The 25,375-nt window shown below is 49.0% G+C and overlaps 1 protein-coding gene across 2 annotated transcripts in view; it reads right to left on the bottom strand.

The window, feature by feature from the left end:
* Positions 1 to 25,375, bottom strand: part of ARK2C (arkadia (RNF111) C-terminal like ring finger ubiquitin ligase 2C) — a 50,896-nt gene that overhangs the window by 5,664 nt on the left and 19,857 nt on the right. For both annotated transcript variants that reach the window (XM_086867449.1, XM_086867448.1), the window contains exons 2-3: positions 6,280 to 6,589; positions 4,191 to 4,316 (exon numbers count right to left, since the gene is read on the bottom strand). In XM_086867449.1, the coding sequence (XP_086723575.1) occupies positions 4,191 to 4,316; positions 6,280 to 6,589 (436 nt within the window). The remainder of the gene's footprint in view (positions 1 to 4,190; positions 4,317 to 6,279; positions 6,590 to 25,375) is intronic.

Below are 25,375 nucleotides of genomic sequence, written 5' to 3'. Positions count from 1 at the left end.
GTGGGCACCAGGAGGAGGACGTGGCTCTGAGTGTGCTCTTGTGTTCATGGGCAGCAGCAAACCATGCTCAAAGGGCAACCTCCCTGCTGAGCACCAGGCTGCTCTGAGCCCCTCAGCCTGGGGAGAAGGTACGGCTTGGAAGGGAGTTTCCTCTAGTTTGGGGAATCACCCACCAGGCCACCATGAAGGAGTGAGGGGTTGTTTCTATGCCAGATAGCATTTGAGCTTTTTGGGGTCAAGAGCTGCACAGATGCACCCTGCTAGTTTCAGAGCAAGAGCATTTTGGTGGCTCAAAAAGATACTCAGGCTCAGTAACTCAGCCTGGTCAGATCAGGACCTTCCTGTGCTGCCAGTGCTGCAAACTATTGCAGTTTGCCTTCAGTGTTTTCCAGGAGCACACACAGTTACTCAAGGGACTCAAAAATTAACCATTCTGGTAGATTTTAAAAGCTTAATGGACATCGTCTGTGGGCTTTTTTGATGTGCCTGTGCTCTCCTTAGAGGTCTCCCAGCCCAGATCATAGCAGGATTTGGGGAGACAAAGGACACTATGCCTTGCCTGAATCCACTCTCAGGATGGCAAGGGTTTGAGGTGTGAGGGTGGTGAGGCCCTGGCACAGGGTGCTCAGAGAAGTTGTCACTGCCCCTGATCTCTGGAATTCTCCAAGGCCAGGCTGGACAGAACTTGGGGCAACCTGGGACAGTGGAAGATGTCTCTGCCCATGGAAGAGGTTGGAACAAGATGATCTTTGAGGTCCTGTCCAACCCAAACCATTCTGGAATTCTATGATTCTATGAACTCCAGAACTGTAATTTGTGCAAAAAACATAAAGGTTTTAGGAAATGTCTGGATGAGGCTGCTGTAGGAAAGGGTGTCACAAAACTGGAGGGACACCACCAATGGACCAAGACATCCCTGATGGCCCTACTTGCCTGAAGACAACCTGGTGAGCAGAGATGGAGCTCAGCTTGGTGAATTTGGGCACTTTTATCCTCCAGAAAACTAACTCAGCTCAATCCCCAGACTTGCCATAACCAAGATCCCATCAAATATCACAGCTCTGCTCAGTCCAACAGAGTTAAACTACAATCCCACCACTACCACACCACATGGAGGGAGTGTGAGTGGGACCAGAATCTCCATCTCTAATCCAATTAGCTGATCCCTATTCTCTCCAGCCTAAGAGTCACTTGGCAAATGAGTGCTTTGAAAACCATTTACTTTATCATCATTACAAAACCCTGTGCTCTAGTAACAATTGTCTTCACATTTCCCAAGGCAAAGCTAATAGGAGCACAAGGGTGGCTTCCCATTTCAGCCTCCAACTTCTCCCCTGCATGAAGGACAGATGTGTCTTCCAGCAGCTGTGAAACTGCTTTCACCCACCACAAGAAGGGGACCTGAGGGGACAGCAGATGCAGAAATCCTTCATCCAGAACAGCCTGTGCACCAGGCAGCAGCACCAGTGCTCTAGAACTCCCTAATACCCACCACGAGCTGGGTGCAACGATCCCCATGGGTCCCTTTCAGCTCAGGATATTCTGTAGTTCTATGATATTAAGTTGAAGCCAGGGGAGGGACTACCTTTGCTGGCCCTGTATTAGCCATGTGCTAGACAGACAAAACCTGGCAGAGGATAAAACACAGCAGGCAACTGGCAGGAACACAGCCAGGGTGAGAATCTACAGGTCTTGGCACTTTCCAGCTCATATATCCCCGTTTTGGATATTTACCCAATTGCTTAAGATTGTTCCCAGGTTGATGGAGAGCTCAATTGGAAATCAGGAGGCTTTGGGTCCATTCCCAGCCCTGCCACTTTCTTGATGCATGACCTTGATCCACTTCCTCTCTGCCTTCCCATACTCCCTGTCTATGGAACAGATGTGGTAATTCATGGAGTGCATTGAGACCAAGGACTGAAAAGATCTCTCAAAGGTGAATGGCCATTATTAAATTGCACGAGTAATTGCAATAACAGAATTGCTGAACTTTTTGTGCATCTAGAGACTTAAAATCAGACGTTGAGGTTCTTTGAAGTGATGCGTTGGGTCTACAAATGTGTCCAGAGAAGAATACAGCACGGAACAGAGTTTTCTCAGGGTTTGGGGGTGAAGAAGCAGAGCACACTTGCTGAAGGAGAATGGAGCTAACCATTATTTTCTAGCCCATGTTACATGAACAACTGTACAGCACCTTGATGCTCAGGTGAGAGGTTTGAGAGCTCTGATGCTTGTGGCAAATGGGCTGCCAACAACCAAGGGGTGAAGGATAAGACACCAGACAACAGGTAGGATGGTCATCACTACATGTGTGTGCAGATGATGATTTAACGAACCAAATGGGACTTTATTTATTCCTCAGCAGAAGATTTCAGTTGGGGCTGGGCTGAGACGACTGATCTTTCCTCAGATCTTCCTTCCCTCCCCACTTCCACCTCCTGTGGCAGCGCCCACCACCTACAGCCTCAGAGAAAACACTGCTGTTGCTGCTCATCCGGGGGTAACACATCAGAGGGTAGTTTTTATATTTGTCACTGGGCAAAACTGTACATGTGCCCCAAGGGAAAGTGAGTCACCCAAACATATGCTCACCATGTATGGTTCCTGTCACCCCCACTCCTTAGGTTTCATAAGGCTATGGAGCAACAGAGAGGAGAAAAGGAGGGAGGGGGAAGGCACTTAGTGATGCTCTATCAGATACTTCTAATGATTATAATTAAGCACTCTGAGCTGAAAGAGAGGCAGGAAGAATCGCTCTATCCAGATGGTACATGAACTGCTTTGCAAACCAACCCGAACAATGTCATCCCGACCACACTCAGCCCACAGGAGTGCCAATAATGGGAGCACCTGAGAAGAAAATTGCAGAAGGATGTGGTCATATTTTAGATTGTGTATTATGCACTGAAGGGGGAAAAAAGAAACAACCCTGGGTTACAAGGACTTTTCATTTGCAGAGTGGAGTGCTCAGATGTTAGGAAATGCCATCATTAGGACTTCCTGTGCCATTTTATTTTGGTCCCCTTGTGCAAATACATTGCGATTGTCTCTAATTACAAGTTCACATGATATTTTTTTCCATTCAGTTCACAGAATGGACTTTGCTTAGCTTACAAGCAATGACTCAGAAGAATGTTTTTATTTTCTCGTTCTTTTGACCGACCAGGTTACCATACTTTATTAACTGTTCAAGGGCTCTCAACCTGTTCTGAAAATGAAATGAACAATTTCCTGCAAAGGTTTTCCAGGGTATTGAGCACTGCAGTTGGAGAATGGTGAACAAACCTCCATTTATACCACCCTGCATGGCAGGGTAGCATGATGCTCCCTAATTGGAACGACAGAAAATATTATGGCCTCTGGGTTTTGAGTGCCTGAAGGACAGCAAAGGGTCTAGTTCAGGCAAACAGTGGTCTACAGAGAAAAACACTCTCTGTGCCCTACAGCACAAAGAACAACTTGGGGGAATTAATGCCTGGCTTCATTCTAAATCTGTAGGTGAAAAGTTATGAGCAACAACAATGGAGTGTGCCTAAATGTGGGCAATGGAGCTGGGGAACGTTCTAGAGCACAAGTCTGATGAGGAGTAACTCAGGGAGCTGGGGGGGCTCACCCTGGAGAAAAGGAGGCTCAGGAGGGACCTTCTGGCTCTGCACAACTCCCTGCCAGGAGGGGACAGCCAGGGGATTCGGGCTGTGCTCCCAGGGTACAGGAGGAGGGGAAGGAACAGGAGGAGAGGGAACAGCCTCAAGTTGTGCCATGGGAAGTTTAGATTGCCTATTCGGGAAAACATCTTCACCCAAGGAGTTGTCAAGTCCTGGCACAGCTGCATAGGGCAATGCTGGAGTCCCCACTTCTGGGGGGATTTAAAAGCCATTTGGATGTGGCACTTGAGGATATGGGTCAGTGGTAGCCTTGGCTGTGCTGGGCAATGGTTGGTCTTCATGTTCTTACAAGGCTTTTTACAACCTAAATGATTCAATGGTTCATTTATAGAGGAGGCTTTCACACTCTCTCAGACCTCTCAGAGAGGAGTTTTCCCACTGCACACTCCCCACACTGTAACCTCTGAGCTGACTCATTAGTTTCATCAAAGCTCTGATGCCTGATGGCATTCCCCAAAACTCGCAGCCTTCCCAGGACTTTTCAAACCCCTCATTGGATGCAGCAGTGAAATGGGGACCACTTACCAGTCTGTGCCCTCTGCCAAATACCTGGGCTGGGGCCCCATGGGTTGTGGAGTCTGCAGTTGGTGGCTGAAGTCGAAGCTGGGGTGTAGGCGGTGAGGCTGGACAGACATGCGCTCTTGGGCCCGCCTGTGGGGAGGAGAGCAGCAACAGGGAGGGTCAGACACGAGTGGACACTGGAATTCCTGTCAAGAATTGGGCAAACCACAAAATCTGGGCTTGTGGACAAGTGTCCAAAGCAAAGCACTCCAGGCAGGTGTAAAGGATGATTGGAAGAGGAACCCAAGGCTGTCATTCCCTCAAAGCCATCACGTAGCAATCCACTCTCAGGCCCTGTGGCACCCACATACGCTCAGTTTACAGGAGATCCTATTTGCTGGCAAACATTCAGAGAAAAAGGGGAGCCAAACAACTTCTCAGCAGCTTTGTGCAGTTTGCACTATTTCCTTTTTTGCTACAGTCAGCCCCACAAACAACACACAAGGTAAAACGTGCCCCTGCTTCAGCCGTGATCCATCACCATAAAGAAGCTGCAGGTTGTCTCATCTCCTGTGCAGTCCATAAACTCCTGGGGAACCTCATTCATAACCAGATTACTCACGAGTGACTGAAAGCAGAATTAACTCCCACTGGCCTTTGCCAACATTTCTTTGGATGATGGACAAGCCAGGCTGGGTTCCAGAGCCTTCTCCCTCTGCTTTGCTGCCATTGCAGGCAGGGAAAAGAAAGTGCTAGAAAATACAGCAAGGTTTTTCTAGGGATTTGAGTCTCATTATTACTGCTTATTTGAACTACTCAGAGGAAGAGCGTGTGCTGCTGGATCAGTGCCCACATTTGGCAAGAGACAAGGTGGATGCACAGGCAGGATTTGCATTACAGACAGACTCCTAACCTTTGCTTCCTGAGAAGTTACTTTATACCAGTGGAACCATCACAGAGAAAATCTCCAGGAAAAAAAAAAACAGGGCAAATGGAGCAGGGAACTGTCAGGTAAATAACTTTTCATGCAGCCTCAGTTCAGAGGTTTCAATCTCAAAGGCATAAGCTATATTCCCATTGCTGGGACCTCCTGCCCCATACTTGTAAGGGTTCTGACATTCTGCTCCATTGCAGCTTTCAGAGACAAGCCCTGGGACTGGGCAAGAGGTTCCTGCCTTCTTCCACACCACAGCCCACTTGCAAATACAACACTAACAGCTCTTACCAAAGCTGACTCTGCGTGGAATTGTGCTCTGTGCTTTTATTTGAATTCAGCTTATGACTAAGAGATAAACACTTGTATCATCAGTTTCTCAGCCTTGAACATACTTGCTACCCAATTATTAGCTAATCATTAAATCCACCTAAAATCCAGCTTATGAAAAACAAAACAATGATGAGAAGAACATACAATTTTCAGGCAGAAAGGACATGGAAAGATAGGGTTTTCTATCCGTAACATTCTTTCCAAATGAAGCATCATTGCAAAGTCTCATCCTCTGATTCTTGATCCATGGGTACAACCCACAAATAGCTTCCATATGTTTCCAAAAAAAATCACTCCTCTCTCAAGAAACACAATCAAGACAAGGCCAGGCATCCTTTTCCATCTCTGCTGAGTTACAGCAATTCTCTCTGCATTTGTCAGCTCAGTGTGGATTTAGGATGCTCTCTGTGACAGAGTGTGCTCCAGGTCAGTGGCATCATTCCCTCACAAAGAGGGAAAGCCTGCCAAGCCCTGAGCAGCAAGACCTCCATGTGTATAACCTGGTGAGAGGTGGACACAGCCTCTTGCATGGTTCTGGAACAGCAGCTACAAGGATGTAGCTCAAGCACTCAGAGACAGGAAAGGTCCCCGACAACGCCATCATGATTCTCCTAGGAGTGACAATGGGACACGCTAGAGGAGCACAGTTAGTTGGGATCCCCGCAGGAAGGGCCCACCTTCAGGTGCAGCCTGCCCTGCAGCCTCCCTTCCGGTGGATGCATTTTCAGGGCACACAGATGAGCTTGAGAAGAAAGCCCAGCACCGCCGGCGCGGCCGGGGTTCCACAGGCGACGTGAGGCTGGCGCGGCTTCTCCACATCCCTCGGGAAGAGCGGGGTCCCCTTACCTGGGATGGGGCATGAGCCGGCGGTGCTGTGCCTCGAGGAGCTGCTGCTGGAGGAGGTATTGCTGGTGTAGCGCCTGAGGTAGGAAGGAGGGCCCGGCGACGTCCTGGAAGGGCAGGGCAGGCACGGGCGCCAGGGGCTGGTGCAGGGGGCCGCTGTGCTGGTGCGCGGGGGCCATGTGGGGAGCCAGCCCCGGCTGCGGCTGCACCGCGTGAGGCAGGGCGAAGTCGGCGGAGAGCTGAGGCTGGGGACCCAGGTGGAAATGCCGGCAGGAGGTAGCATGGGGATGCTGAGACCTTTGAAAGGGAGCACCTGGAAGAGAAGAGCACAGTGGTCACGGGGGCCAGCAGCCGCCAGGGCAGACCAGCCCCATGGTCGCCCACCCAGGGCAGGGGTTGGGCGAACGGCTGTTACTCTCCTCTTCCAGAAGGTTTATAAAAAAACATACAAATAAAAGAGAACAAGTCAGTCAAAGCTGATTACAAGAAAAAGTGCTGGTTTTGACTAATGGCATTTCTCCTCCAAGAAAACATTGGAGCCAAAACATAGATTTGGGTTCAAAGTCTCTTTTTGGCTCCAAGTTGAAGTGTGTACTGATGAAAACTGCTTCGAGCTTGTTTTGGCTTTCCTGTCGTAAACAGAAAAAGAACAAAAGTCTTAATAGAGCCTTCAGAGATAGAAAAAGGAGTGATGGTTTTTAACTAGAAGAGAGGAGATTCAGACTAGACAGAAGGAAAAAATTTTTTTTCTGCTGAGGGTGGTGAGGCCCTGGCACAGATTGCCCAAGAAAGACATGGATATGCCATCCTTTGAAGTGTTCAAGGTAGAATGGAGTTTGGAGCAACTTTGTCTAGTGAGAGATGTCTCTGCCCATGGCAGTGGGGTTGGACTACATTACTTTCAAAGGTCCTTTCCAGCCCAAACCATTCTGTGATATAGACTCAACACTCTAGAAAAGGAAAGAAACAACAAAACCTGCTTTCTAAAATATTTGGATTTGGGATATTATCTCACTGAAGTTTTGATGTTTCCCCTGAATTATAGGCTTTCCCTGCAAGTAACTTCCTTGCCTCTCTAAAAATGTCTCACAGGCAAGGAAATAATCTCTGCTCTGAAAAATCGCCTCTCACTGACTTCAGGATGTGAATGAGACAACTTCCACCTCTGAGAGCAGGGATGAAGGCCCTGTGTGCTTGCTGAGATCCTTCAACAACCAGTCCTCATGAGCTGCATGCAGGGAAAGAGCAGCTGCTGGAAGCACAACATGGGCTGCTATGAGACCGGTCATGAAGCTGATGGGAATGAGGAAGAAATGAGGTGTGAAAGATATCCATAGTGGAGGCGTTTTGCAAAACATCTGGCACTGGCTTGCACCTTGCTCAAGATCCTCTCTTGGACAGGCCCTTGGCCCAGTCCAGTGTGTTAATTCCTACATTCCTGGAGCATTTACAGGCATCATGCAAAACTTTTGGCTCTTAAACTAGGGAAAGAGTCAACTCAGAGATGAAAGATGGGACTCGAGTGAAGCTATTAGAGATGCCTACTTGCTGAGGATCAGCCCCAGAATGGGGCACCTGCCCTTTTACACTTTTTGCACACCCCATCTACCTCTTTCTGTTTTCATCTTTGTGAATGGTACAAAATATCCCAGAACAACAGCACCAAGAGACACTATGCCACCCCAAAGCACAAGCAAGCACATCATGCCTTCTTCACCCAGATCCCTTCTGCTCACATCTCCCTGGCAGGCAGGGCCAGCCCATCCCAGCAGCTCAGGGAGTCCCAAGCAAGCCAGATGCCAGCAGGAGAAACAACAGGAGAGGGCCTATCAGAAATGGACGGTTTGCAAAACTCTGCATAATCACACACAGCATCTCTTAAATACAAACTAATCCTCCACAGTGCCCCTCTGAGAGAGAGCAGGTTACACAATATGTGCCACCCACAGCAGTGCTTCTCGAGGTGATAATTTCCCCTGCTGTCAGATAACAGCATGATTTGACCACGATATTAATTAAAACCAGAGGTGGTTGGATCAGACCTGCTGTTCCTCAATGACAGAGCTGCAAACCCAGGCCAAAGAGCCACTCACATACCCTGTTCCCCTGCAGGTTGTATTTGTTGCTGACGGCCTGGCCCAAATTCACCACACAGAAGTAAAGGCTGAGCAATGAAATGGGAGCCCTGCACTTCCCTGGCCCATTGCTGAAGGGAATTGTGAGGAAAAGCCTCCTGACTGCTGTGTGTGCTTGGTACTTGCCAGGGAACTCGTGGTGAATTGCTCAACCTCTGATGGCCATGTGTCCTCCCAGTGGAGAATTGCTACAGCAGGTCACAGGTGAGCCATTCAGCACCCCCAGGCCTCCATGGGGCCTGAGGACAAGGTGCCAGAGCAGGTAAAAGTGCTAAACCCTCTGCACACATCAACACAGCAGCTTGTGCCACCAGGCTGCAGTTCAGCTGTGTTTCAGACAAAAATGTCTTGGGGGGATACAAGACAGTGAAACTCAGTGAAACTCCCCCACATTTGCTGGGACATATTCTCTAGCACATGAGTAAAGCAGAGAAAGCCTGTCTCTCATCTCCTGTGACTCTCTTGTCTCTCAGTGCCTGGTGTAACCTCAGCCAGCAATTTCCAGCTTTTACTGAGTCTTGGGAACACGGATTTAGTTAAATGTCTGGAGGGCCTTTGATGACAGAGCCACGGTGAACTAGAGAACACCAGGTGGGCAGATCAGCTGGTCCTATTTCTGATTTGGATCTTGCTTTTCATATGAAGACAGACCTTTCCCAAGGTCCAGAACATATGAACTTTATCTGTGGTATGTGTGCAAGAAGATATGCAAAGCTAATAAATCTGAAAGCAAAAGCCTAACTCATTTTGTTTTGGTACAGAGTCAATTTGCTTTATCTTTAGGAACTAATTAAATAAAGCAGTTTTCACTACTTTTTGTTAGTACCTACTGGTTCAGTGATGCATTTTCCTTCATAGGAATAACATCATCAAGATGTGACCGAGACCATACGATTAAATAAAACCCATCAATTTGTCTTAACACAACACATTACCCCATGTAGTAATTGTTCATTCTCTTCAACTAATCCAATTGCTGATGAGGATTTTTACAGCAAACCAAAGGCTTTGGGGAATACTTCAGCAATCCTATGCTTATCAAAAGTTATCCAATCACACTGCTGGCATAACCAAGCCAGTCTGCAAAACAAAGAGACAATCCTCACTAAGCAGGGTGCTGGTGAGCCCCAGAAAGCTCTGGCAAACAAATAACAACTCAAAACAGAACATTATGGCTTTTAAGTTATTTATTTTTGGGTTTGCCCTCTCCAGCTCATTGCATCTAGAAGCAAAGGGCCCTGGTAGGGATTACTTTTCAAGTCCACATTTTGGTCTCATGTACACAAGGTAAACACAGTGTCAGCCTGCAAACATGAGCTGAGCATCCTTGTCCAGGTAGCTCACCACAATCAACACCAAAAGCAGGTGCTCATCCCTTTGAATTCCACAGAGGTTCACGCATTAGCAGTGTCAGAGAATCACAGGATTTTTACAGCTGTAGAAGTCCTCTAAGATCAGCGAGTTCATTGACCCAGACTCATCATGTTCACCACCAACCCTTGCCCCCAGGTGACACATTCACATGACTATTGAACACTTCCAGAGGTGGGGACTCCACCACTTCCCTGAGTGCCTCTTCCAAAGCCAGACCACACTTTCTGTGAAGAAACTTTCCCCAATACCCAACCTAAACCTCTCCCGGAACAGTTCAAGGCCATTTCCTTTTGTCCAGTCCCTTGTTCCTGGGGAGCAGAGCCTGACCCCCACCTGGCTGGCCCCTCCTGTCAGGGAATTGTGGAGAGCCAGAAGGTCTCTTAGTGAGTACTCTGCTAGCACATCTTCTCCCTCTTGTCCAAACCACAAGTGTGGTCCTAGATCGCATTTACATTGAAACCAACAAGCATAAACATTGCCCATAAGGTACTTCAAGAAAATTGGATTCACTGATTTAATCTGGTTTTTGCCTGGATAGCAATGTCTGCCACAGCGGAGACTAATCCATGACTAAAACCAAGACCTGATACCACATTCCAGCTTTTGTTTTCACTCCCCAGTACAAGGGCAGAGCTGACATTTTCATTAGCCAAGCTTTGGGGACATTTCCACAGCAAAGACAATGAGGATATATAGTGTGCCTATCATGCTCCAGGGCCACTAAATGGCTCCACGATCCTTGTTCCCCATCACCTGCCCAGTGGTGCCCACATGAAGGCAATGTTTCTCTGGGATCAGCAAGGCAGAGACTTTATTTCAGCTCAATGAACTCAAGTTTTGGTCCTCATACCATAGAAGGATTCTCCTCCCCCATTGGTATACTTTGATTTTGCAGGAAGAGAGATTAGCCAGATCTTGGATGGTTTTATGACTTACCCTCCATGTCCAAACACTTGCCTTCTCCAGTCCAGGAGATAATCACAAAATCCCAGAATTAAGATTGGAAGGACCACTGGAGATCATCTAGTCCAACCCTCCTGCTCAGACAGGGTCCCTAGAACATATTACTCGGGATTGTGTCCAGCTTTTTCATATCTCCAGGGAAGATTTTCAGGGAAGTCAACAGAGGCAATACAGTCCTCACCAACCCTAGAGAGTCTTTTGTGCCAAGGCCAGCCTGGAAACAGCTGTGGCTGTGCCCAGCCTCTGGTTGGGATGAGAGGGCCAGCCTCCTGTCTGAGGTTCACTGAGATGCTCCTGGTGCCTTGAATCATTCCAGTTGCTCCTATCTGGAGCTGTGGAGGACTGATTGCCCTGGGATCACTGTCAGGCTGCCCACCAGACAAAAATCATTTTGTTGTCCTGACAGTGCTTCCTTCCATTTAAATGCTGTTGCTGTAGCAGATGATGACAGCTCAGAGCGACATCAGATCAGCAGCTCTGAGATGAGCGATGCATCGCATCTGTGTCAGCAAAGCAGGTGACTTACTCCAGTTTTGGGCAGTTTTCCTTTCACAGGTTGAGGCCAAATGTCCTCCAAATGCCCCCACACCCACCTAAGCTCTCAGCATGGACAGCCCTTGTTGCCTTACACTCAGCTAAGCCACAAAGATAGCTAATGCTTGAATCGAGATACTCCAGGACTAAAAGGTGCCTTGCAAGCCTCAAAGTCTGTGATAACAGATAGAGGCAGAGACAGAATCTGCTGGAGAAATGAATCATGTCTTGGGCAAGCCAGGCTATCTGTGGGGTGGGAAAGAGAGCTAGGTGATTCTCTAGCATAACTGGGGACAAGTGTGACCCCAAAAGAGGCTGTGTCACTTTGTGATGGCGTGGGACAATGTGGCCAGGGATGTCTTTGGGTGATCACCAGCAACATCTCCCTGCCTTGTGTGATGCTCTGCTGGTTGCTGCTTCCAGTCCCCTTCAGCTTCTTCAATCACATCCTAAAGCCAAATTCAGCACCAGGGATCATCAGGTGATGATGTACTTGATGATCAGTACTTGGGTGATTCCTGCCACTGTCAGAACTCAAGTGCGGATCAGTGGCTGCCCTGGCTGGCCTGGCTGTCCTCTGCTGCTGTGATGGATGCTGCAGCTTCACACTGTGGTGCTGAAAAGCTGGGTCTGTGTGACATCCCACTGTCCTGGGCCTCTACAGCCCGCAGCACTCCCCACAGTCACACCGTCACACAATCATACAATCATAGAATGGTTTGGGTTGGAAGAGGTCTTTGAAGGTCCTCTAGTCCCACCCCCTGCCATGGGCAGAGACACCTTCCACTATCCCAGGCTTCTCCAAGCCCCATCCATCCTGGCCTTGGACACTGCCAGGAATGGGCCCCCACAGATTCTCTGGGCAACCTGTGCCAGGGCCTCCATACCCTCATGGGGAAGAATTTCTTCCTAATATCTAATTTAACCTATTTTTTTCCATTTTGAAGCCATTCCCACTTGTCCTGTCACACCAGGCTCTTGCCCCATCTCTCCTGTAGGTTCCCTTCAGGTTTCCTTCAGGAAGGGAATGAGGTCACAATGAGGTCATTCTGAAGCCTTCTCATTTCCAGGCTGAACAATCCCAATTCTCTCAGCCTTTACTCATAGCAGAGGTGCTCCATCCCTCTGATAATCTTGGTGACCTTCTCTGGACTGGGTCCAACATGTCCCTGTCCTTCCTGTGCTGGGAACCCCAGGGCTGGAGGCAGCTCTTACCTGAGTGTGGCAGAGGGGCAGAATCACCTCCTTGATGCCACAACCTCACAGAATCATTTAGCACAGTAGAATACAATAATACAATCATTTGGGTTGGAAAAGCCCTCGCAGATCATCAAATCCAACTGAGCACTGCCAAGCCCACTGCTAAACCCCATCCCCAAGAAAATCCTCCACAAGCCCCCGGGGAAGGGTGCTTGACAGCAATTTACAAAGCACCCAAAACACTTATCTGGAAGCTGACATTACAGGCTTCAGCCTCAGACTGAGGAAGGTACAAATTTGTTTTTAGAAAGCCAGCAGATGATGCAGGCATGTGGACAGCTGAACCTGCTCGGCTGCTCGCTGCCGTGCCGTTTCCACCCTTCCCTCTCGCGGGCGTCGAGCGCGGCGGAAACCCGCGGGGAAACTCAACACATCCTCCTCACCACCGCTTTCTCACTTCCATGGCTGCTGCTTGGCTTTGTTTTTTGGTTTTTTTTCCTTTTCCCCCCTCTGTTCTACAGTTATATTTATTGTTTCCATACATTATGTGAAGCAGCACGGACTTTTTTTCATTAGCAGAAATGTTCCTTTGCACCCCCCGGTGAGCCCTGCAAATTGTAAGTTTGTATATTTTGGCAGGCTGGTAAGTGACATCAAGTCACAGAAATGTACAGGTCTGGTCCTAGGTGCTTCTGCCACTGGGAATTATCCTTTAGCATCAGTCAGGGTTTGACTACATCTAGGCACATGCATATTTATCCACCCAACAGTATTTCAGCCAGAAAGGCTCAAGGGATCCGTCTGCTCGTTCAACACTGACCCATCTCTGAGATGCAAAGCCTCTGGGTAATCCCTGCAGTGAGACAGGGGATGCTACAGGCTTTAACAAGAGAAAAACCCAGAAAGCAGAACTATTTCCACCTCCCCTCCTCAGGCAATAGCTCTCCTGATGCAGGCCACTGGTAAGGAACAGGGGATGGGGATCAGGCCTGGAGCTGGCACTGGGACAGGTGTCTCGAGCAGACAGCTGCAGCCCAGGGAGCCCGGCCGCCTCCCAGAGGAAAACAAAATCTGTCTCATGCTGTTAAGCTGCCTGCAAAACACGTGAACATTTCCCCTGGATAAGGCAACCTGGACTGCTCATCAAGGCTTCCATGGTCTGCATCTGGGGGCTGGGGGCGTCAGGGAGGCTGGGGCTGGCTCACAGCCAGGCCCCATCGTGGCACAGGGAGACGGCACGGGGGCTCCTGGAGAGCCCTGACTTCATCACTAATAGATTTTACAGCTGAGGAGGATCTGCCTGTTGTAATCAGCCAGGCTGGGGGATGGAGTCAGGTTGTCTCAGCCACTTTGTCCTGATTAGACCTGCTGCCACCCCTCCTCCTGCACTGGGCAGGCAGATAAGGCCCCTCAACAGGAGCCCTTGAGGTGCCTCTCCGAGCATCACGAGAGCCTGCCAGGCTTTTAACAGCCCAGAACCTGCAGCTCGCTCCCCTGGACGTCCATTAAAATTCCCCTCAGAGCCAGCAAGGCAGTGGGAAGTTTTCATCGGCCCTGACAGCACGCAGTGAGTAAAGGCCAAAATCGTGGGAGCAGCTCCAGCTTCACGTGGCACATGGAGAAGGACACCATGGGAGACTCACACTGTCTACAAACAAGCACCTAATTGCCTGATGCCATCAGACACGTGTTAATCCCTTCCAAATTGTTTCTGAATATACCCTTACCAAATGAGTGAAATTCACTTACTAACAGGAAATGAGGGGTGACAATCACAAAGCAATTGAATGGCTTGGGTTGGAAGGGACGCTAAAGACCACCTAGTCTCAACCCCCATGTCATGGAAAATAAAACATGAACTAAATAACACCCCCCAGACCAAATTCATGGTATTCAGCTGCATAAAGGTTGAGTGGTCTGGCAGAGGGAGACACTGTGCTCACTCCTGTTACAGGACAGCTGACTGCTGGGTGAGGAGAAGGGGCAGGGAGGATGAAGGAAGAAGAGGAAAGAATTTAAGAAAAATTTATCAGGCAGGAAGGAATCTGTCTCAATTTCAGCACCTTTGCCAACAGCTTTCTCATTTCATCTAGTCAAACCGAGAATCACAGAATTCAATCAAGGCTAAAAAGACCATCAGGATGGTTGGGTCCAGCCATTAACCCAGCAGAACACATAACCATTCCAAATGCCACATCCAGACACCTCTTGAACACTTCCAGAGATAGTACCACCTCCCTCAGCAGCTTATGCCAATGCCTGACCACTCCAGCAGTGAAAAAAAATTAATCTGAATATCCAGTCTGAACCTCCTCTGGCACAACTTCAGGCCTTTTTCCTTGTCCTGTCCCTGTTCCTAGGGAGCAGAGCTTGACCCCCCCGGCTGTCCCTTCCTGGCAGGGAGTTGTGCAGAGCCACAAGGGCCCCCTGAGCCTCCTTTTCTCCAGCCTGAGCCCCTTTCCCAGCTCCCTCAGCCTCTCCTCAGACAACTTGTTTTTCAGACACTTGACCAGCTTTGCTTCTCTGCTTGGGCAAGATGCAAGAAGCCAAAAATCATGCTAAAAATAATGGGCTGCCAGCTCCGATGCAGCTCAGGGTACAGCCTGCAATTCCACATGTCTAGTGTCAGGGAAGAGGTAAATCACTCCAGATCTGTGGCTGGGAGATGCAGTTAATGGATAAAGACTATTTAAATCTGCCTTATTTACGGGTTCAGGTTGTGCAGTGCCAGTAATGAGTCAGGATGAAGGGCAGGTCTGTGGTGGCTGGTGCAGTGTATTTGTGTCCTGGGTGGCAACAAGAGGTTCTGGAGGTTTATTATTCGCTCAGAGTCTTTCACACTTGATGGAAAAGTGCTTCAAAGGAATTCAGGGTAAAGGGGCTCAGATGGGCTTCTCACTGCTGATTAATTTTTTGGTGGCCACAGCCCTCTTTGCACTGTGCCTCTGTGCAGCCACAGCACAGCTGAGCTCCTCCCAAAAAAAACTCATAAACACAGACCTCAGAGCCTGCACAGTGCCCCTGCCTGCTTGTACAATCCCCTGTCAACATCCTCTAGCACTAATGAAGGCTCCCTTTAATTGCTGAGTGACATGAGCTGGCGTGGCTGGAGGGTCCCTAGCAGAGAGCACAGCATCTCCTCTCTTGCACACCACACAGGGAAACCATGTGCAGCCTTAACACACCAAAAAATAAAGATGAGGTGGGACTCCCACCAGGGCCTAAGCTCAGCATTTAACAAAATCAAAACCCAACACACGGTGTGATTCTTACGGTTGTTCAATGCAGGGCTCGGAGTTGGACTCAATGATCGCTATGGGTTCCTTCCAATGCAGGATAATCAGTGATTTTGGGATTTACAACTGCCAGTGACCAGTGTTAATCAGCATATTTACAGAAAATCATAGATAGTTAAGGGTTGGAAGGGATTTAAAGATCATCTAGTCCCAATCCCCCACCTCTATTTATATCAAGACTGAAGAGGTGCTGAGTGCTGGGGATGGGAACCGGCAAGAATGAGGGATGGGATACAGCCAGGCAGCCTGGACCCATCACAGGAGGGAGACAGCTGTTTATACAGCACTGGATGAGAGTATTTTTCCTGCAACTCTTTCCCACTAGCTTCAGGGAGAAAAAAAAGTTTTGTTGAAGATGATGTTTCACAGCAACGTGTTGAATTCAGCAATATTTTCCAAGGAGGAAGGAGAAACACTTCAGCAGCGTTGCTACACTTAAAGCTGTCTTTTTGCTTTTATACTTCTCACTGTGTTTTAATTATAGCTTTATTCTCAGTGTTGAATTCGAGGGTGTATTTGAGATTTTTGGATCATCACATAAAAAAAAAAAAAAAAAAAAAAGAAGCCAAATTGCAGTGAGAGAAAATGTTTTCTGGGATTTACTGGTCCCAGCTTCACCTTTCCCCTCTCAGGCTCTGGCATGCCTGGAGGGATGGGTGGTCCCAACAGCCTAGCATGATGTTTCTCTTCCAGCACAGCTCTTTCTCCCCAGGTTGCCCTGTTTCTCCTGGGTTTAGGCCCAGCCCTGCACATCTGCCAGGAACAAGCCCTGGAGGAAATGGAGATGTTAAAAAAACCCCTCTGAGACTTTTCTTTTATAATGTTTCTCTTTTCTGTTCGGTCTGAAGGTATTGGAGAACAACAGCTGACAACTGTTGAGTCACTTGGCCACAGCTCCCATGCTAAAAGCAGGAATCACACTGCAGGTAACAAAGGCATTTTCAGGCTGCAGGACTTCCAGCAATTCCAAGGGCAGAGAAGGTTTGGCTGGTACCAGAACTTTAAGGCAACTCTTGGGGCTTTGCCCATCAGCCCAACTGTATGTGCTCCACCCTTCTCCCTCACCACCATTCCATCCAGCTCCTGCGTGCAACCCAAGCCTGTTCTGCACTGCTCTACACTGGATGCAAAGGAAGTTGGAGTATTCCCAGTCTGTGGGATGATATCTGGGCTCAAAGGCTCTTCTCCAGGATCTGGCCAGTTATCTCAAACTAAAAAAAAAAAATGTTGAAAAGGAAGAGGAATGGGTCTGGGTCCTCTTTGTTCAAGGGAGGCAATAAAGCTCATCTTTTGTGGTTTTGTATTACTATTAGGGTGATACATCCACGTGAATGAGTCCCCAACCTGGAAATGTGATAATTAACCAGGGGAAGGGATTCATCCCCTATTTGAAAATAAGAAATGAAAAATCCTGGCATGACAGCAGCCTATTACTTGGCTCTCCCTGCAGAGAGCAATGGGGAAGCACTTGGAGCAATCCCTATCTCTACCCTTGGGAATGTAAAAACGTGCTGACTTGTGCCTTCAGCTTTGACAGGCAGTGATAGGCTGCAGCCAGTTGTTTGGAAAAGGAAATTCAATACTTGTGTTTCCAATGTTTCCTAGCTTTCATAGTGTCCAAAACCCTCCCCAGGCATTTGGAAGTGCTCAACACCTGCCTTAAAAACACTCTTAACTGCTCCTAATGACTGGACAGGGAGGTTTGCAGCAGCTCCCTCCTACCAGTAATGATATGCAGGACATCCAGAAACAGGCAAAAAGCCAAAACCATGGGGGGGAAAAAAAAAAATACAGCCAGACATTGCAAGGGCCTGGCAGGGTCTTGGGGGCTGCACTGCATTGCTCATGGAGCCTCTTAATTCTGTGACAGCCCCAACCAAAACCCTCCACACAAACACTGAGAAACCTTAGGGCTCTGAACTCCACATTTCATTTTTAATTTTTAATTAAATTAATTTAATTTTAATTCTTCCCCAGAGATGGAGTCAATGGGAAGAGCCAATGCCCCCAGCTGAATCTGACCCGTGTTTAAGCAAAAGGCTTTGTGATCACCCCTGGTCTCACACCTGCATGTGCAGAGCGCCAGCCCAGGACAGGCTGCAGGGGCTCGGGCAGGAGCAGAGTCCTGTGGGCACTTGGGATCTGGGGATTGTCCACAGCCCTGGCAGCCACAGCACCCCAACCCTGTGCCATCCTCAACGTCCCCTCCCTCCACAGCAGTTTTTGGGTGAGGTGTTGGTCTTGGCCCTTTCCTCTCCCACACATGTTGTATCCCCCCCCAACAGGGATTTCCAGTGAAGGCTTTTCATTCTGTTCTCCCACAATCAGCAAAGAGGGGAAATATGCCTTTTTTTGGAAGGCATTGTTTGCCTGACCTGCTTTAAACCTCCCCTCTAGGGAGAGACTGGAACAGACTTGGAAACCTATCCTGAAAACACAGAGGAGGTGCTTTGGGTGGGTTATTCTGCATCAATCCCCATGCATCTCTATTTTGCATGCATTAATTCCCCACCCACACACCCGTTGTTTTAAATGGGACTGTAATAACCAGCTGGGTTTTCCTGAAGGATTTATTTATCTGCATCTTAAGCCCAGGGGTGGGAGATTCCCATCCATCATGTCCACAGAGCTGCAGAGTGAGTGGCAGTGGTTTTGGGGGCGGGGGGCAGGTTTGGGAAAGGGGTGGAATGTTTCCCCATTTCTAGGAACAGCACATCAGTTTGCATGGGGGATGTCTGGCAGCCCAGCCTTTCTTCTTTGCTGGCTCTCTGGCAAATCAGCCCCGAAGCCAGAACATTTTGGCAGGGAGTCAGGACATGGGACATCCCCTTGCAAAGGGATTGGTTGATGATGGCATGTTACAGGTCACCCTCTGGGCTTTATCTTAAATCCTGTAATCCCGTATCAGGTAGGGTGCAAAGGATTTACCAGCCTGCATGAGACCCTCAGAGTGCCAGGAGGGCAAATTGTGCAGTACCTGACACTCAGGGAAGACAATACAATGCATTTTTACAGTTTTTTACAGATGGTTCAGAAGTCACACTAAAAAAAATGTCCCTCCTCACCCCAGAAGGCAGTAAAAGTTCAGCAGCTGGTTCCTCTTTCAAGTGACATTGCACAGAACACAGGAGCATCTTACAACTGCTAAGGTACATAAAATGAGGATTATCTCTTAAGAGACAGCAGACTGTGCTCCTAGGAGGTGGGTGTGTTGGATGCAGTGCCAGAACAATGCTAGCAAATCCCCTGTAAAGCACTCTTAAATTCCCACCCTGAGCCCAAGAGCTCAGCCTCACGGTCAAAGAGGAGCCCTCAGAGTGGGGGATTGATTGCACCTGTGGAGCTCCTGCAAATTCCTGTCCCCAGTGGACCTCCTCATTCAATCAGCCTAAAGGATTTTGGAGTTCAGTGTGCGCTGGTTTGAGGCACCTGCTTGCTCCCCCAGCAGCAGGGCAGTATTTGGGGTCAGGGTCCATCCCGAGGACCAAGGCTGGCGTGGGGCTGTGTGAGGTGCAGTGGATGCTGGCAGCGAGCTGGCACAGATCAGGGCAGCTCAGCAGTTCTTCACACTGAACTTACTTGAACCCAGGTTTGGGAAAACCCCAGCTACTGTGAGTCCTGCCACGCTGTGTCCTGGCAATTCCCCTTTTACGCTCCGTGAATAAGAAGTCTGTGGCAAAAAAATCAAAGATCCTGGAAGCCTGTTCCCTATTAAATTTAATATCCCGAACTTTATAGGTACATGTCACTCCAGGAGAGACAGAGCTGTGTTTAAAGTACAAGGGAAATGTCAGTTCCTTGATGTGGAAATAGCTCTTACTTTACATTTCTGCATGAGGTCCTGGCACAAGTTAGTGCTGCTAAGCCCTGCTGTAATAACATATAAAGGAAAACTCTAACCAAACAGCAAAAAATATGTATTTTATACAGCTAAACATAAAGTCATCCATCTTTAAAAAACCCATACAGGTGCTATTTGCAGGTGTCAGGCTATCCGAGGGAAAGTGAATTTTGATAATCAGCAAACCATGAGTTCCCACAGCCCCAGCAGCATCTGAAGGCACAAATGTTTGCTATATAAAAAGCAGGAGGTGGGGTTCCTTGGGAGCAATAAGTGCCTCAGATTGATGCCAAAGCTGGAGGCTTGGAGAGGAGCCCAAGCACTCACTGTGGAGGGAGGCACTGCAGGAGACCTGTGATTCCACGTCAGAACGAGCAAAGGTAAAACCATGGCTGAGCAGAGCCTAAAATGCTGCCACACGTGAGCTGGGCAGGCTGAGGTTTATCCTCATCAGGCAGGCAATGAGCCTGACAAACCCCAGAGGCCAGGTCTGGCCTGCAGCAGGCACAGCCTGAAAACACAAGGCACCACGTGCCCACAGCCAAAATCCCTTCCTCAGCACCAGGGCTGGTTGGTTTCCTAAAGGACATCCCCTCACCCGCACAGGAATTAATTTTGGGATGTGGGATGGAGAAGGTGACAACAGCTGTCCCTTCCGGCATGGAAATCCACCCGCCTGTGGGCATTTTCCCCTCCCTCTGAAGCCAGAGGAGACTGAGTGCAAGGGATTCACTTTTCCACCACAGTGGGAAGAGGAAATCACATTCCTGCTTATTCCATCGTAGAATCATAGAGCACCTGGAGTTGAGAGGGACCCACCAGGATCATCCAGTCCAGCTCCTGGCCCTGCACAGACACCCCAACAGTCCCAGCCTGGGCACCCCTGGCAGAGCTGTCCAAAGGCTCCTGGAGCTCTGGCAGCCTCAGGAATGTCACCATTCCCTGGGGAGCCTGGGCAGTGCCAGCACCTCTGGGGGAAGAACCTTTCCCTGATATTCAACCTTACTCTCCCCTGACACAGCTCCAGTTGTTGCCTCAGGTGTTTTCACAAATTGGTTCCTATTTATTCCATCAAGAATATCCCACAGGGCTGCACATAATCCCATAGGATGCTGCAGATGCAGCTCCATGTCATAGGCAGCATCTCATTTCCCTACAAGCAGCTTTGGATATGGCCTCCCTGAGAGAGTTAGGACTAAGTCAATGTTTCCATCATCAACCTCACTTTTGAGGGGCTCATAACTCTCAACATTTGTGCTCTCACAGTGCCAAAACTTGGCGCAGAAACACATGGCCCAGATGCAGTTTTATTTGGTAATAAATAGCTTAAATCTCATAAGCTATTTTTCATTTTGGCTTAAACGTGTAAAATGGGAAGAGAAAAATGTGTGGGATTTTTTTTTTTTTCCTACCTTCCAATAATTTTGGAAAAGCAGATTATACTGAGTAACAGCTGGCTTTTTTTTTTTTTTTCAGTTGCAGACAGCCAACAATGCCATTTCTCAAGTCTTTTGTCTTTTTTACATCCAATTTTTAATAGGATCAATCTCTGTGCCATCATTGCAGCCCCAGTGTTCTGGGGGTGTTTCAGATTATTCTATTTTTGGCGCGTTAAGCCTGAAGTTCTGTGAGAGTTAAAACACAGCAAAACTCCACAAGCCCTTTAACCAATGACGGTAATATTTTGAGGATGTATTTCTGTTTTAACTGTGCCTCTGTGACCTCACATTTCTCTAGAGTTCAGCAATTATTGCATCCCAGCACTCTCTGCCCAGCCCTTGGGTGAGCGCTGGCTTTCGTCAGCAACCCGCCAGGATTTCAGCGCTGTTGGATTCACTCCAAGCACAGACTTTGCTCTACCTACTACAGCTACTTCCCAGTGGCCAAAAGCCAAGGAAACGCCCCAAGCCCCCAGCCCGAGGACTTGGCTGCCCTTCAAAAGTCCGCCTCAGCTGGAGCAGAGAGAAATAGTGGTTTTGCTCATATGGTCAGCTCCAGTCGGCGGAGGTTCCCCAGTGGGACACTGGGCTCCTGTCCAGAGGGCGCCGTTGCCGAGTGATTTGTTATCTGTGGGGCTGGGATTTTTTCACAGAAGGCAGTGGGGGGGGATTCAGGGAATGAGAACGTTGCCCTGGTATGGGGAGCTGGGCTGATAATGGGTCAGAGACATGCAACATAGTCCAAGGAGGATTCTGCAGATTTCACAGAAATCCCAGAATGGTTTGGGCTGGAAGGGATATTTAAAGACTGTCTTGTTCCAACCCCTTTGCCAGACACATTCCACTTTCCCAGGTTGCTCCAAGCCTGGTCCATCCTGGCCTTGGACACTCCCAGGGATCCAGGGGAAGCCCCAGCTGCTCTGGGAAAACTGTGCCAGGGCCTGCCCACCCTCCCAGAGAAGAATTTCTTCCTAATATCCTAATCTAAATCGCTCTTATTTTAGCTTACAACCTTTCCCCCTTTCCCTGTCACTATCTGCCCATGTAAAAAGTCCTTCTCCCTCTTTAACACCAGTACCCTTTTGGGTCCTGAGAGGCTGCAATGAGGTGTCACCCCAGAGCCTGCTCTTCTCCATGCTAGACAATCTCCTGCAGATCCCCTCAGACCCACATCCCCCCTTGCTGGGAAGGAGGACGGAAGGCAACACTGCACAATTGGAAAGATACCCCCTCAAACATCTTCCCACCAAGTTTTCCATCTCAATGCCCAGCTTGCAACCCTACAGCATGGACAGAGCCTCCCCATGCACTGATCCCATGGCTCAGCCTCCCCAGAGCCCAGCAGATCCAGTGAAGCCTTGCCTCCAGGAGAGGCACGGGGAACTTTCTGTCTGGAAGCGAGGCAGGCAGCTCGTGCTGCAGAGCCCACCCCTTGTCCCAGCAGGACCCAGCCTGCTGTCAGCCCTGCACACACGTAGTCTCCAGGAGGAGCAGGATGGCTCACATATGGTATGGATTCACAGAGGATCAAGCTGACTCACTGGATGGGGGAGTGGTGAATCGGAAGAAAAACCCCCAAATACACAGGTACCGTTTGGGCCCATCTGTCCTCGGAAATACCAGCCATGAGCCACGTTACAAAGCACGTAGGAGAAGAAGTCAGTCATGTGAAATGACTCTGCCAGGACACAGCAACCACGCCCAAGGAAGAAGCATCAGCCTGCTGCATTTTTGGGGGGAAATTTTGGTGGACAAAATGCAGCCCTGCATCCTTACAACCTAGCAACCTAGACACCTTAGAGTTCTTTTTTCCAGTGCCTAAAGGGATTCCAGGAGAGCTGGAGAGGGACTTTGGACAAGGGACGGAGGGACAGGACAAGGGGAAATGGTTTAAACTGAAAGAAAGTAGATGTAGGGTAGATATTAAGAAGGAATTCTTGGCTGTGAGGGTGGGCAGGCCCTGGCACAGGTTGCCCAGAGCAACTGTGGCTGCCCCTGGATCCCTGGGATTGTCCAAGGTTGAATGGGACCTGGAGCACCCTGGGATAGTGGAAGGTGTCCCTGCCCATGGCAAGGGGTTGGCTGAGCTTTAAGGTCCCTTCCAACCCAAACCATCCTGTGATTCTACAATCCAAAGCTACCTCCAGCCACAGCAAGGCCTTCCAACCCCCCACTCACATGAGACATAACCCAGACCCCACAGCTGTGTCTTTGGAGGAAGCACCAGGCATGCTCCAAGCTTGGGAAGCATTTGCTTAACATCAGGCTCATGCCAGGAATGCCTGTGCAAATCCATAAACCAGCTTCAGTCTCCCTGCAGGAAAGACACGGTGGTGGGCCTGTGCTCCCTGGGCTCATCATCAATGAACACCTTTTATTTTTTATTTTAAAATTAAAGTCAATCAAGAAATTGAATTAGTCTGAGGAAGCAGACCCAGCCACCTCAAACAGAAAAGCTGTTGCAGAGCCAAAAGACCTATTCATGCATACATGAAAGACACCAGCAAATCCAGAATTAACCAAGCTGGGTGGCAAGGGAGACCCACACACAAACCAGCAACCCCTGGTTTCACGAGGAATGAGCAGATGAGGAGGAAAGCCACCCTGTCAGCTAAGTCTGCTCCTTCCTTTGAGCAAAACATGCCATCCAGCAGTCTGCTCTGCATAAAATCAGATCAGGCAGAGCTAAGCTGAGCATCACAGGGTGGGACACTGGTCTGGGTCCAGCATCCTCGCACTGCACCAACCCCATGGCTGGATATGATGGGCACCTCATGGGATGGAGAGCACAGGGGAGCTGCTAGGAGAAGATTCTTCCCACTAGAAGATGAGCCAACCCAGGTCATCTCAACTCACCTTGAGGCAGGGTTGCCAATGTAATGGCAGATGAGTGTATCTCCCGCTACCATTTCCTTCCAAAGAACTGCATCCTCCCACTGTGCACCCTTCCAGGACCTGAGCTGACCTCCCACTATGATTTTTAGTGTTTCTGACAGTGGTTTAGCTGAGCCTGCTCAGACAGAAACATTTTTCCCCTCTCACGTGGATGTTGTTTTTATTACCTTGGAAACCTACACGCTGCCATTCAGCATAACCAGAAAGCACAGCAGGTACAGGGGGGCTAGACAGCCCTCTGGCCTGCTGGACCAGCAAACCCCCTTGCTATATTCCATTAGCAGCACCAGGTTGCCACCATTATCTTGTTTTCCAAAGCCAGCCTTGCTGCTGAGAAATAAAATTGACATTCAGAAAGAATTTGACTCTCAGGGCTGCAGGCAGTGCTCTTAACAGAGACAACAAAATAAGAGGTTTTTGGTTAAAGGGTGAAGAATAACCTGTAAATTTTTGTATAAGGGGCGGGTTAAGTGCCCCATAAATACAAAGAGTGGCAATGACTTGAGCCCATGAGCTGTCACACGGTGGGAGGAAGGTGGGATGCTGTGGCATTTCTGCACCATGGGTACCAGGCACTTTTTAATTTAACTGAGGCATCCATCCACAAGTTTTCAGGAGTAATCCCTACCCACCACCTCTCATGCCAGTGGGTTAATTCATGTTAGCAGGGTTTCTCATATGGGCTTTCAGTGGGCGTAATAGGTGTGAGGTTCAGCTGCACCTCAGACTCCCTGTTTTGGCTCTCTGCACTTTGTGGGAGACCCAGAGGTAAGGCACCAGAATCTGGGTAGTGGGGGAATGAATGGAGTGAGACCATCCATCCATGACAGAGCCAAGGGATTTGCCAGCTAATTAGAGCAATGCTATTAGGAGAAGCTTGGTGGCCTTGGGGAGAAGCCTGCAGCCCGGCTGAGCTCTTTCCACAAGCACCTGACCCCCGGTTAAACAGATGCTTTGACACTGCTTTTCCCAGATGAAATTCCTGCCCGGCACCGCTCCTGTACTGACAACTTTGATGTCAGATGAAGCCTTTAAGAGGCCTTCAAAAGATTTTCAAACAAATGCAGGATGCGTTGATCTACCTACCAGAGAGATGTCCCTTGCCGTCCCCAGGAGCCAGGACTGGAGGCTGGCAGACGGACAACGCTCCGTTTCACAGCTGCTGATTAAACTGCCATGACAATGCTCGGCACAATGCCAGATTAATTAGCGCCAGCCACATGATCTACAAGTCCCTTTTGGCTTTAAAGGAAAAAAAAAATCTAAGGATTTTCCAAACTCATTTTCACACACCTCGCCGGCCCGACGCTTTCCCTTGAATTTTCTGTTCCTGAAGTTGTGTCTCTCTTTCACAGGGGCTGGTGCCATTTTTAGATGCTGCGAGCCTGGAAGTGTGGCAGGAGGAACTCAGAGCCTGTGTAG

Source organism: Cyanistes caeruleus, chromosome Z (genome assembly GCF_971803275.1).
Source record: "Cyanistes caeruleus chromosome Z, bCyaCae1.hap1.1, whole genome shotgun sequence".
Taxonomy (NCBI): domain Eukaryota; kingdom Metazoa; phylum Chordata; class Aves; order Passeriformes; family Paridae; genus Cyanistes; species Cyanistes caeruleus.
The sequence above is the reverse complement of the archived record's forward strand: the minus strand, read 5'-3'. Positions and strand labels throughout refer to the sequence as shown.